General features: G+C 40.1%; 1 protein-coding gene across 2 annotated transcripts in view; it reads left to right on the top strand.

Moving 5' to 3' along the window:
• Positions 1-5045: 5045 nt before the first annotated feature.
• magi3b (membrane associated guanylate kinase, WW and PDZ domain containing 3b) overlaps positions 5046-13902 on the top strand; it is a 128816-nt gene continuing 119959 nt past the window's right edge. For both annotated transcript variants that reach the window (XM_035904540.2, XM_035904541.2), the window contains exon 1: positions 5046-5980. In XM_035904540.2, coding sequence (XP_035760433.2) covers positions 5674-5980 — 307 coding nt within the window. In that variant the 5' untranslated portion in view covers positions 5046-5673. The remainder of the gene's footprint in view (positions 5981-13902) is intronic.

Raw genomic sequence — 13902 nt, 5'->3', positions numbered from 1 at the left:
TTAGTTAGGTGCTCTAAATAAACTGGCAGCTGAGTGTATGTCATGTTCATATTTTTCTAGACTTTTTTTTTTTTGCATATAGTTGACCAACACACGTTCGAGAAATGGAGTATTCAAAGGTACTGAGTTGAGGCACAGAAAAAAATCACAAAGTAAAAATTTCATCTACCGTGCGCATTGTAATGTAGCTTGATGCTGTCTTCCATGTAATGTCAGAATATCTAATTTATGTGTCATCAGTAACTTCTCCAAAATGCATTGATTAATATTTTCCAAGAACTTCACCTCCTTGCTGGTACGTGCAGACATGAATTGTATTTTGTTTCCACTTTCTTCTACCCGCACATTCCTATAAATTCCTTTGAATAACATCAACTGTTATTGGCATCAACTTTCCCGGCCCCGCTGTATTTTTATTATTTTTTCCACATTTCTGTTTTTCGGTGGTGGCACGTTTGTGTGTCGATGTTCCCAGACTGTTGGTCAAAGTCAATTTCATGCCCCTCTTAAGCGATACAAAAATTTAAATGAAAACTCACTGCGATAAGTTATCCTAATGAAGCTTCATATCTGGGAGGCCGAAATCAATTCAGTGTTCAATACTTTTCACCAACGCAGCCTAAAATAATGTGCATTTGTTTTGTTTTCTGAAATGCCCTTTATGACTTTATACCAAAGTTTAGCAGTAACTGCTCTGGCAATATCCAATGCTGCTTTTTGTTTTTTACCTTGTTTCCTGTACATTCTGTAAAGCATGTCTAAAAAGCCTTTTTGTTACATAGCCATTATTCAAACATTAAACGTGAATTCTGATCATGTCTTTTGAATCTTTGTCTCCCTCTAAAATGGATTTTCTTTCTTAAGCTGTTGTTAAACAGTTTCCAAAAACCTTCGGATGCTCTCTGAAATGTAAATAAAAGCAACACACTGATTTGCACATCCCTTAAACAGCATCTTCAATTTAATGCAACATCTCAAATGTAGTGTTGATTTTGGAGGAATTCTTTCATATGTTAGCAGATTGGACAAATTGGTCCATAACTTACTGACAATTTTTGATGTGAAACAAAAGAACTCTGGGATTTTGCCTTGTACATAAATAATAATGAAGACGGAAAGAGTCAGGATCAGTACAAAAAAATCTTACATCCATACTGAATGGCTGTGACTTTAGAAAACTAAAGTGGGACTGCATTAAATCACACTTTTAATAACAAAGACCACTACACAGGCTCAGGAACAAATTCAAATGGCACATCACATGATGACAAAATTTCATTTAAATGACTTTGTACATGGCATGGCTGTTAATGCCAGACGGACTGGTCTGAGTATTTTAGAAACTACAGATCCACTGGGATTTTCCTGCACAAACATTGCTAGGCAGTTCTTAAGACAAAAAGAGTCTAATGTGGTACTAGCAAGGTGTGTGTCAGTGAGCATGAATACCCAAAAGTTATTTACAGAGACCCAGGTTAAAGTGCTACCTTTATGGAAGTCTAATCAACTACATTTTCTTAACTGCCACGGTGATGCTACCACGGCCGAATTAGAATAACCAATTAAAAGTAAATGCAGAAACATTTTGACCAAGGCAAAACAAACAAGCAAGCAGAGAATGCAAAATCAACACAGAAATGCACTACCCAAATCCCTCCCAGATCACTTTCTCCTGGAGTATGATACTGTGGATGAACGATAACAGTGATAATGTTAGCTGCTACTCCTTCCTGCCATCTTGTACGACAAGGCAGTTGATTTTATTCAATTTAGTTTTTTATCAGTTCACATTTCAAAAGCCATCTGTGTGGATATGTGAGTGCAATAGTGCACAAGGCATAGGCAACTTTCACATTTGTGAAGGCACCACTAATGCTAGACTGTAAGGATTTCTTTTTATTGTTCATATATTCATACTTGAATTGCACCATAGGTTGCCCTCCATATGATCCCATCCTTTTCAGGAAAGATTGCTTATTTTACCAAGATAATATCAAAGCACTTTCAGCACCTTTACAGTGGCACAGCTCAGGTTTTAAATTGATGGACTATGAAAGGAAAAATAAAACAAAGAACCGTTAAGTAGCTGGAATCCTATATAAATTAATAATAAAGGGAAAATGATTCAAAATGTAACTGCCATGGCAACTAATAATACTAATAAACGAATCAAATAATACTATAAATAAAAAATAAATAAAATAAAAAATAAATAACTTCAACTTCATTTTTTTTTTACATTGTCTGTGAGAGGAGTGTTCGGGCCTCTTTTGGAAATGGTTTATGTGAATTCATAATGATATGTGACATTGATAGTGATTTTTTTTTTTAAATCTGACCCCATCAATTTAATTTTAAATGAAAACCACTTCAAGTAGTAGTTTCTACTGGTTGTTATGGTATTTTTCCTTACTCTGACAGTAGGCAACTTGGAAGAAAAATCAAATTATGTGCTAGAAGGATTTAATTTTGGTTACAAATAACTACAGCACAGCTGTCTTAGAAACGACATGATTTCTGGGCCCACCATGGAACGATTTAGAAGGCCATGACATCTATAATCTGGATTTAGTCATGTCAAGCCAACACAAAGCCAGCTAATATGGGATTTTAAAAATGTTAGTTTGTCATAAGGCCTGACTTCAAGAAAAAGGCTTCTTTTTTTGTCCCCACCCGCATATATCTAGCAAAATCCCAGGAAACAGTGGAATTGAAATGGACAGTTCTTAAGCCCTTTAAGGTGTAGAGGTTGTTTGGATTTCTGCTGCACTCCCTGGTCCTGATCAAAGATGCTGTTAATCCTCTCCTAGTAGCCGATGAATTACTCAACACAATGTCCAGGGTGGCAACTGTGTATTTAAACACAGACTTGATGGATCATATCCAGAGAACAGAAACAACTGCAGATTCATAAGTGCTACTGATGGTACAGTATGTTCTCATCTTCCAGTCATCCAGTTAATGAACTCTACTGACATCCTTACATGGCAGTAACATTTCACTGTCCTACTAGTCAACTTGACACATCCATGGGAATGGATATCTGTATGTCTGTGTCTATATGTCAGGTTGGGTATCAGACGCCACCTCTCTGGGGACATCTCAGGCCCTCCAAGGTATGGAGGCCTATCTCCCCCACCACTTCCCCTGCCAGTGGCAGATGCCCTCAGACATCGGTGCGTTGGTGGTTCTTTGTGTCCGGGGGTGGGCGTCCAGGTACACACCGGCTCACTCCTTGGTGGCTGCTTGTCGGGGCCTGGAGCCTGGGGCTCGCTCGGGCCACTTTGGGGGTGAGGGGACCCCTCATCTGGGGTCAGCTCTTTCTGGGATAGTGGCACGGCTGCCCCTCTGTTGGTCTTCCTTGGTCTCTTGTGTTCTGAGGGCCTCTGGATGTCTGGAGTTTTGATCTCCTCCATACCTGCTTCATGCCCTGGTGGACGGGGCTGTGGCCCCCCACACCCTCTAGCAGATCATTACATGAAGGAACCTTTTAATACAAGCGCGTCCATGCTCACAGGTGTACACACGGGTGCTCACACACACAAACTACACCCTTTGTGGCTCCTACCTCAAAGCACACTGTGTGCTGTCGAGCTTACGTGCTGCACAATAATGTTTAATATTTAGTATTTACTGTTATATTCCCATAGATCATCGTGATGTTGTTTATTATGTTGCTCTCTTTTTTCTTCTGCTTGTTTTCTTTTTTCATTCTCAACAGGTGATCCAGGTGATTGATATATGTATTTTTTGTCTGCTTATTTTGTTGTTTTTTGTTTTTTGTCCTTTATCCCCGTCCCTCTTCCCCGCTGTTTTTCTTTCCCTCTTTCTTTCTCCCTTTTCTTTTCCCCAGTCAAATCTGTCCTGTATTTAGCAAGTGAAAATAAAATAAAATAACAATAAAAGGTGAATCAAATAGACCATTATGGCAAGGCTGGGATGGTCCATTTGGTAAAGTAAATCCGTTGGGCATCTTTCTTCACCTTTAGACAATAATTCTGATGGCATAAGAGCCCAACGGGACAGGCAAAAAACAAACAAACAAACAAAAAAAAAAACTTGACACATCCAAACTGTCAAACCATGAAACAACAGCTACTCATCCCCAGAAATAATGAAACATATGCAAGCTTTAATGTACTTTTACAGCTACACTAATCCACGTCTGCAACATCCTGCACTGTATTATCAACATACAGTCTATTTAAATCCAACATTTAAAGACAAAGGAGGTGTTATACTCTCTCATAGTGTATATCAACACACTTACTTTTATGTAAACGTATGATGCAAAACCCATGTTCTGAAGATGGAATCTGCGGGGCTGGATGTAGGTGGGAGTGCAGTTTTCTGTTGAGTAAAAGGTCAGGTTTACAGCAGCAGAGCTATTTATATGATAATAATCTAAATGTCTTAAAGGGTTTTTTTTATACCACAGGATGTGCTGTAATACTGTTTTTATTGCCTCTACAAGTAAATGAAAACAATCATTTCATGTTTTTCTGATTTTTGTCAGTTCTTTGTCTACTTTGTCTACTCTCTCCTGTAGTTTGTGTTTTGTGAAAAATGCACCTAAAGGTGCTGCTGCAAAACTGTTTACATCAGTAGGTGGCGTAGTGTAGACATTAATTTTGGAGACCAAAAATGCCTCCCCAAGCATAACTCATTCATTACAAACGCAGGGTCACAATTAGATGTAATTTATTTTGCATGCTTAATATTAGGATTACATGCTTGTGCATTTTAATTAGTCTGATATGACACACCTATTCCACCGAATACAACAGCACGAGTCTCATTTTATATAGAAAATAAGCTGAACTTGTTCGTTTTTTCAGGATCTAAGATGACATCAGGTTACTCTAATTGTTGTTGCTCTGGTACAGTTGCCTATGTTCAGTTCTCATTTCTTCTTTTTTAAAATTTCTATTTTATGTTGTACCGCATCACACCAGAGGATGGAGCCAGTTGGAGAGTCTAGAAAACACTGCTGCTGCTGAGCGTAAAAGGGGAGTTTCGGAGCTTGGCAACATCTCTCTTGACGGTGCCAGGTGTGTTCAAACCTGTAGCAGACAAACGCTCGCAGATGTCTTTCAGCTCAGTCATCATGGGCTGGATCTCAAAAGCGTAAACCGCCAACCGGTAAGCGCTACCGCCCGTCTATTTTCAGCCTACCCACAGGTATGAGGGATTTCTCATTGACGCACTAAATTTCAGCGTCTGACACTCCACGATCTATCGCCGAGTAAGTAAAAATATACTCTGTTTATATTTTTATTACTACTTCCCGTTTTGAGGCTCCTCTACAAGACGAAGGAAAGCGCGGATATGGTTCCAGAGAAGCAATGGAAAGCATAAAACCTTGATTGTCTTCTGGTTAACCATATCGCTGCAGTCAACTCTCCTGTTTTACGCACAAAAAGCGCTCGGAATTATTGAAACCAAGGCAACTGTGCGCACACCGGAGCATAAGCCCGTGGGATGACAGAGCTCAGCGGCAAATTCACGGGTGAAGATAAGCGTCATAAATGTCAAGAAGATGAAATTCCCTGCAGGTCGCGAGAATAACTCACGAGGGTTTATTAGGCCGCATCACTTCGCGCTCATTTAACAACAAGAAGCCGAGGCGACTCCTACCAGTTAGATTGTTAGTTATTTGAAAAGGGGACAACCATGTCTAGAACACTGAAGAAGAAGAAACACTGGTCCACTAAAGTGGTGGAGTGCGCCGTGTCATGGGGGAACCTGGGAGACTTTGGCTCCGTGGTGGAGGTCCTCGGAGGAGCAGAGCTTGGACAGTTCCCCTACCTGGGCCAGATGAAACTGGACGTGCTGGTGTGTCACGTAGGGAAGCTTCCCTACTACGGGGACGTTCTGCTGGAGGTGAACGGGACGCCTGTCAGTGGACTTACAAACCGGGACACACTGGCTGTCATTCGTCACTTTCGGGAACCGATTCGCTTAAAGACCGTCAAACCAGGTGCGTCCACTACTTTCAAACCTCATCGCTACTGCTGGTGTGCAACTCGAGTTTCTGTTTTTGTAAGATGAGCGTTTTGATAGGTGACACACACTAACCCTAACTACCCACATGTGTATGTACACCAAGTAATGCAGGACTCATTATTGATGATCATCACAACAACACAAACATTGATATAACTAGTTTTTAAATTATTTTGGTACTTACAATCTAAACATTTATTAACCACCTCAAAATAAATCAGAAAGGTAAAGAAAAAATATCAGTCTATCCCTGTCTACCCACAGCTAAATAATTCTGCACTTCTTAAAGGACAGCCCAGACTTATACTATAAATCTCCTACTGTCTCGGAGCATCTAAGTGGCCAATTCGACCACCACTTTCTCGGGGAGAGCAAATAGTGATAATGGTAATAATGGAATGTAGCCCAGTAGCTTCTAAGCTAAGTGCACTTACATGCATAGAAAGAAGGCCTAATTACTGCCACCCATTATTCAGGCTTATTTGCTGCCTGTTGGACAGAAGTTGGTGTGGATAACAGCTCTGTGTTTTATCCCACTGTCCCATCATTCCCCATCCAGCTTTCTAAGGATGATTGCTTCAACATCCCAACTCTTGCTTTAATGCTGGGATGGCTTGGTAATGCTGCTGTTGCTGCACCGGGGCTCTGACCCAACCTGAAGTAAAGAGTTTTAATGACACTGGTAGGGCAGCTTTGTGGTTTTAAGTTAGAGGGAGATGACTTTACTTTGACTACATGCTGGAGCTAGAATGTCTAAACAACAACTACTAAGGCTGTTGAAAAGGTTACATCAGCAGCAGCAGCTGAGTCTCAGGACCTCAGGCCAGAATCCCTGAAGATCAGCTGTATGTGTGCACATGCATACTTGTGGTGTGTCTGTGTGCATGTGAGTGTTTTCATCCTTAGAAGTGTTTCAGCATTTTTAAATTAATAATGTTTTATATCTTTATAAGTAAAAGATTAAAGGCAAAGCTGCCTAGATCTATGAATACAGCGCCCGTTAGTGTGAATGCACATGAAGGTGTGTGTATTTCATGGCTTTACACTCTGCAGAGCTCCTTACACCATGCTCTCTGCCCCACTAACCAAGGATGATTAATAAAGGGCCTGAAGGAATGATAGAGCAAGGCCAGGAGAGAGAGACACAGTGGGAGAGAGAGGAAAGCAAAAGGAGAGAGACATGAAGGGAGACGGGGAGAAAATCGGCTCTGCCTTTGCTCCAGGCTCGACTCCCACGCAAGGCTGTTTTGGTCTTTAAAGCTCACGGGGAAGTAATAGGTGGCAAAGATGGCAAAATTCCTTGTCACATATTTCTTCACTGTCATCCTTACAAGTCTGACCTAGATGCCCATACGCTCATTCATTAACATGCTCTTCACTGTTCCTTTAGCAAAGAAGACCTCACAAAGCCCCCCGGCATCAGCATACAGATGGGATTCTTATATTGTATGGTTACGTATTATGTATCTGTGCACATCTGTGTTGTGTGTATACATTCCTATGAGGTAGCTTCATGTTTAATTCACATCTGTTACATAATTGAGTTACCGAGTGGATTTTCTCCACTCTGATGGAGGAAATAGGGCTAGATCAGCTGTTACTAGCAAGCCCACTAAGCCACTTTAATAGTGGACAGCAGTAGCAGACAGAGTCCCTGGGACTGCCAGATGTTCTACTATACTCTTCCCAATTTCTTCTTGTGCTCTTCCTGTCTTGCCCTGTGGAGCTGATGGGCATCCTACAAAGCTGACATGTGGGGCAGAGTGAGGAGGGAAGACAGAGGTGCAAAGACAGACAGAAATGATAGGAAATGATAGAGGGGAGACACCCCCCCCCCCCTCTCTGTGGGGGGATATGTCTCTCTTAGCCTTTGATCGAAAAGTGAATGTGAGCTGAAAGAGTTGTAGAAAGTATTTCAAGTAGTCTTCTATAGCTTGCTCTGGTGCATTATAGTATATTCTCTAGGGGCTGCCTAGAAGTCTCTTTCACATACATCCTCACATGCATACCCTTTTGGTATTACAATAACAAAGTTCACACTATGCCTTTGCTAAGACTTAACAACATGCCACAAGCTGGATGTGCCCATTTGGTATCTTTGATTAAGCTAGGAGATGCCTTTATTAGAAGCTTTGCGCTCAGAACAGGAATCTATTTTTGCCCGTACCCCCAGCTAAAGAGCGGAAAAGATGTCTGATGAAAAGCTTTATGATTGGCATCCCAGAATTCCCTTTCCGCTGCACAGTTATTTTCTGCTGTGCCTCCTATATGTTTGCAGCTTCAGTCACTGTGCAATCAAACATACTTGCAACCTGTAACCATTTATGTGCAGCCGAATAGATGATGACTCTGGCATCAAATGAATAATTTCACATTGGCGTACACAGTGGAGCTAGTGCAACAAGCCTTCATTTGTCTTATAATACTAAGATTAGCTATGTGAATGTATGAAACGCATGTAAACAAGGCCTTGCTTTAAAATTGATGCACCCTGGTTCTTCTTCGTCTACGTCAGTTGGAGACGGAAAACGGAATACATATAGTCATGCAATCTAACAGTAGTCACCAAATTACAGGTTTATTTTAATGAAATGGTAATTGAGTGAAATACTCAAACATCTCTGGGGTGTGTGAATAACATTATTTTGATTTGGAAATGATATTCATTTTATCTTAATTGATTTCAATATTTTTTAATTGTTCCTCTGATAATGGGAACATATCGCATCTGCAAAATAGCTTAATTCATCTGTTCCTGTAAGCTGCAGAGTTTCAGAGGCTAATTTTGTTCTTTATTGTCTTTCAATTTTGAACCCAAATTACATAATTGAGTTTGTACAAAGCAGCAGTAATTCTGCTATTGATAACACTTTGTTGCCTGCTCTTGATCACAGTTTGATTTACCTGATTCTACTCATACAGTAGCATTTTCCATTTACCTGCTGTTGATGCCAATAGAGAAAAATACACAGTGACATGAGCCCCTAAGCCCCTGTATCAAGCAGCAATAATGAGTGTGGGTTAATCACATTAATGCACCTCTCATATCAGAAAGTGCCTCTCAATGGAATCATCTTCCTGACAGGCGATGCTTTGTCGTTGCAAAGAGATTTGCAGTTGGCTGCAAAAAATGAGGGATTGAGTGAGAGTGGGAATACATCAGTCCAGAGAGCCTGGTCAAATAACTGGAGACATCTGTTCTTGCCTCAGATATGTTTCTGACAATCAGCTGAATGAAGCCAGAAAGCCACTGTGCACACCGCTCCTTTGGAACAGGACATGTAACAACGTAATTTAAGGCTGAAATAGCACTTTCTTAGTGAGTTGAAACTGATTATGAGTGTTTTTATGCAGATTCAGTAAGACATCAGCTGTGTTTTTAATCTGCTTTGGCTTGGGAACTGATCTTGGTGATCTGTTATTGGATGATCAACGCATTACTTTATAAACTTCTATCGTGATTTTCATTGCTGCTGTTGTTTTGCTTTGTATGCTTTGTGCAACCTGCTTTAGGATCTCAAATACATACCTGACTGTATTGTTTATTGGAAATAAATATTCTTAATCACGTTGGCGTTAGTTGGCTGAAAAGAATTAATGAGGAAAAAGTTGTGCTGATACATGCAATAAACTGTAGGCACTGATGAATTTTCATTGACCTCATTAATAATTTAAAATGGAGGTAATGCAGATGATAGATTATAGAAAATGAAACTGCACAAATCTCTGCTGGACACTTATATGAGATATAAGCATAATAAAACATCACAGATCTACTATCCTCAAATGGATGGGCTTAAAGAACCTTACCTGTGGTTTTCTACAGTATGTTTCATGTTTGTACCTGATTACTGCTGTTTTCTAAAGCAGGCTGTAATGTTTCAGTTCTTGGTTTTTTCCCCTGACTTTACAGGTTTCCATGGTTTTCAGTTCTTTTAAATGAAATCTAAAAATCACTCCTCTAGAGAGAGTCTATAAAGGTTATTATCATAGTGTATGTTTTTATTGTTGCCATATATGACTGTGTGGTAACAGCACATAGATTTTTCACTCACAACTGAACAGTGGCGACATAACTGTAACGACAACAAAAGCCGGCATAATGTTCACTTTGATTCTCATTCTGTTCTGAATTGACTTGGAAAACCTGAAATTCTACATGGAAATACAAAGCTAAAATAGGGTTTTGTTACTTAGAGAAAGTTTTTTAAAACCCACTATGGACAAACTAAGCCAAACTCAGCTTTTAGCTACTACCATAGCTTTTCTTTTAACTATATACAATAAACTTCTGACATCATTGGGAGAATAGGGCTGGGAATCTGTCTCAAGTTGCCCTTTTTCAGTTGTAGCACATAACTGGAAATAGTCTCTTTTAAAGGATTTCTCACTACAGGAAGTATTTAGTTTGGTAAGGTCAGGGTGCTGCTTGGATAGAAAAGGGCAGGAGGAAGGAAACGCTGTCCACTTGCTGTGAATTCACTGGACAATTACCTGTGTAATTGCCACATGGGTGCAGTCGGACATCACACAGACTTTGTACTAAGGAGCTGACAGGCAAACAACTGTTCAATTTCTGATCCAAATGGAGTTGTTATTACATGTGTAAAAACGGCTATAAAATCTTCTTGATGTTGCTCAGTTGTCATGGAGCTGAATCTTTTCACTATTGATATGATTCTATTAAAAGAGTGATCTCCAGTCAGAAGAGAAGTGTTTTGTTATTAGACTTCTATGCTAGGTATTGGTGAATATAGCAAACACCATGATCAAGCATAAAGTGGCTCAGGAATCAGCTTGATACCATTAGCACTGTAGGATAAAGTTCAGTGATCGACTTTGCTGTTGTGTCATCTGAACTAAAGCTGTATGTCTTAAACACTGAAGAGAGGAGTGGAGCTGCCAGGTGATCACTGCATAGTGGTGAGTTGGTTCAGAGCAGTGGTTCTTAACCTGGGTTCGATCGAACCCTAGGGGTTCGGTGAATCGGTCTCAGGGGTTCGGCAGAGCCTCCACCGTGACATGCACGGCTCATTTTGTGCACCAAGAAAAAACATATCTATGTCTTGAATTTGAAAAAAATCATATTTTATTTTTCACTAAAGAGGGGTTCAGTGAATACCCATATGAAACTGGTGGGGTTCGGTACCTCCAACAAGGTTAAGAACCACTGGTTCAGAGGGTGGGAAAGGTTGTTAGATAGACTTGAAAAACTCAAACTGGGAACTTGTGGTGCAGGTCCCTGCCTGTAGGGTCTTTATCTCCCATATTTGGAAGGATTTCTATGACATCTTGGAGGTGGGTGGGGACTTAGTATCCAAATGGGCAATGTTTAAAATATCCATTACTGAGGCGGCTGGCAAGACCTATTGTTCTAAGGTCATCCTGAGGTACTGAGGACCTGCTGGTGCACGCTGGTGATGAGGAGGCCGTCAGGTTGAAGAAGAAAGTTTTACTGGCTTGGTTGGCCTGGGGGGATTTCTTGAAGCACCAGCCAAAAGGGTTGCATCCTCAGGAGTTGCGAAAGCAAAAACTTGGGTGTGGTCGGAGTTTGGTGGAGACTGTGGAGGAGCATATTTAGCAGGCCATAAACAAGCCAACAACTCAGGAAGGTTAAACAGGGCTTGGCTTAGGGCATGTTCAGTTGGGGAGGAGAACTGCTAACTTAGACTGGAATATTGTTGGGCCATGGAAAGAGCACTTTGAGGAATTCGTACATCCTGCCAAAATGTCTGATGTGGAGGAGGCAGAGGTCACCCCGGTAGAGGTCACCGGGGTAGTTTAAAAGCACCCTGGGAGTAAGACACTATCACTGGATGAAATTCACCCTGAGATGCTGGACACTGTACGGCTGTTTTGGTTGATACGCTTCTTTGATGTCACAGAGATCAAACATCTCTAGAGATGCTGCTCCTGCATGTCAACAGAAGACAGTTGAAGTGGTTCAGGCATCTGGTTAGGATACCTCCTTAGTGCTTCCCTTTTGAGGTTTTCCATGTACGCTAAACTGGGAGGAAACCCTGGAGTAGACCCAGAACCGCTTGACCTGGGAATGCTCAGGGATCCTTCGAGAGGAACTGAAAAATGTGGCAGGTGAGAATGTTTGGAATACCCTGCTTAACCTGCTGCCAGTGGATCGATGGGTGGATGGATGCATGGGTTCCTAGTCACAGTTTGAAGTAACATAAAATACCCATGTAGTTAATAGGACAGTTGGGGAAATCAGTGGAAATAAAAAAGTGGGAAAACTAGAATATATATATATTAATGGATAAAATATTCTTGTACTAAAAAATAAATACACAACTTGGAGTATACACAAATAGTGTATTTATTGTCACAAACACCACTGCAATAACACCTGTTCTAAGTTAAATGCACAAGGTTTTTCTTGTTGGAGGAGAGAGGTTTAAACTCAAGAGAAAAAAACAGCTAGACGAAAGCTTAAAGAGTCAATATTTACACTGCATCCTGAGGGAGATGTAATTATTGGTTCCTACAGTTTTTGTGCTGTACCATCTTATACAAATTAAGATACTAACGTTTAAAAAAAACATTGGACCTTGTTCTAGAGGCAAAGTCCGGTGATTGCCAAAGTTAGCAGGTTGAAAATGTCAACCATGACAAACCATCACATTGTTGTTGAAATGTATATGATATTAGTTTGAACCTAAACAGTTGACCATGTGGGGTCTGTATTTAAACTGCTATAGCAATAACCACCCTTATGTATAATAAGGTTAAACACCATCCACTTGTGCATGGTGTTTAACGCAAGTTAAGAAAAGTGGTTTTGACAGAGAGACTTTAAAAAAAAAATCTAATTTAAATGTTATTTAAACGTATATAAGACAAAGAACCCTTTAAATCTTACTCCAATCAGATGCTGATGATCTGACACTTGCGATACTTAACCTCTACCAGTGAGAAGCACAGCAGCAAACAATTTTTTCTCAAGCCATCCTGTTGTTTTAATACCACTATGCTGCGAAGATATCACCATGTTTATCAGCCAGCGTGGGTCTGTTGGTGCTGCACAGGGACATTTGAGCAAGACAACCAAACAATAAATACAAGACAGTTGCAACAGCGTATGACAATTAGCAGGAGTGCTGTTCCAGCCTTGAATATTGTCAACCTTCTAACCTCGCCTCATTAATGCCTCATTAATTTCTATTGCTGCCTCTGTACTTACTTTCCCTCTTCACTTTTGCGTAAGATGTATATATTTCTATAAGAGTTTTGTCTCTTAAAATGTTGTACAAATAGGTGAAGCTTTAAGACGTAATCTTTCAAATTTGCCCAAACTATTTTAAATTCTTATCTAAGTCTATTTGTCCTTCAATTAATATTTTTGTTTTTGAACCCATTCCTGCTTTTTGTATCTGTTTGGCCTTTTACACTATATCATCATACAAGGCACTTTGCTGATATACAGCTTGTTTGTCCTTTGTGACTCTCATCAACCATCTCCCGTATGTGCCTAAGGCAGCTGTCAAGTTTGTAGTGAAGTGCTACTGTCTTACCTCACACAAGCACTCATGCAGAGAGAGAGAGACAGGCAGAGAGAGAGAGAGATGTGTTTTTGTAAATTCAGATTACAATGATGTGCATTAATTTTAGAGATGCACCTATTACAATTTTCTTAGCCAATTCCTTTTTTTTTTTTTTTTTTTTTTACAGTTTGTCCTGCCAGTACCGATTTTGCAGATTCGATTTTTCTTTTTAAGAACTAAAACTCACAGCCTAAAGAAAAAAACAACTTTTTTCTCAATGGAAAATATTATTTTATGATAAAAGAAATTAAAATCTTTAGTTTCCCACAAGTTACAGGCTCTTCTCTCATTGAAATAGCTGAAAATAAAGTGCTCTGCTTTTGAAAGAAGGTACAAATAA

This window comes from Neolamprologus brichardi, chromosome 5, assembly GCF_056152115.1.
Source record: "Neolamprologus brichardi isolate AB-2024 chromosome 5, ASM5615211v1, whole genome shotgun sequence".
Classification (NCBI taxonomy): domain Eukaryota; kingdom Metazoa; phylum Chordata; class Actinopteri; order Cichliformes; family Cichlidae; genus Neolamprologus; species Neolamprologus brichardi.
Note: the sequence above shows the minus strand (reverse complement) of the source record. Positions and strands in the feature narration are given on the sequence as shown.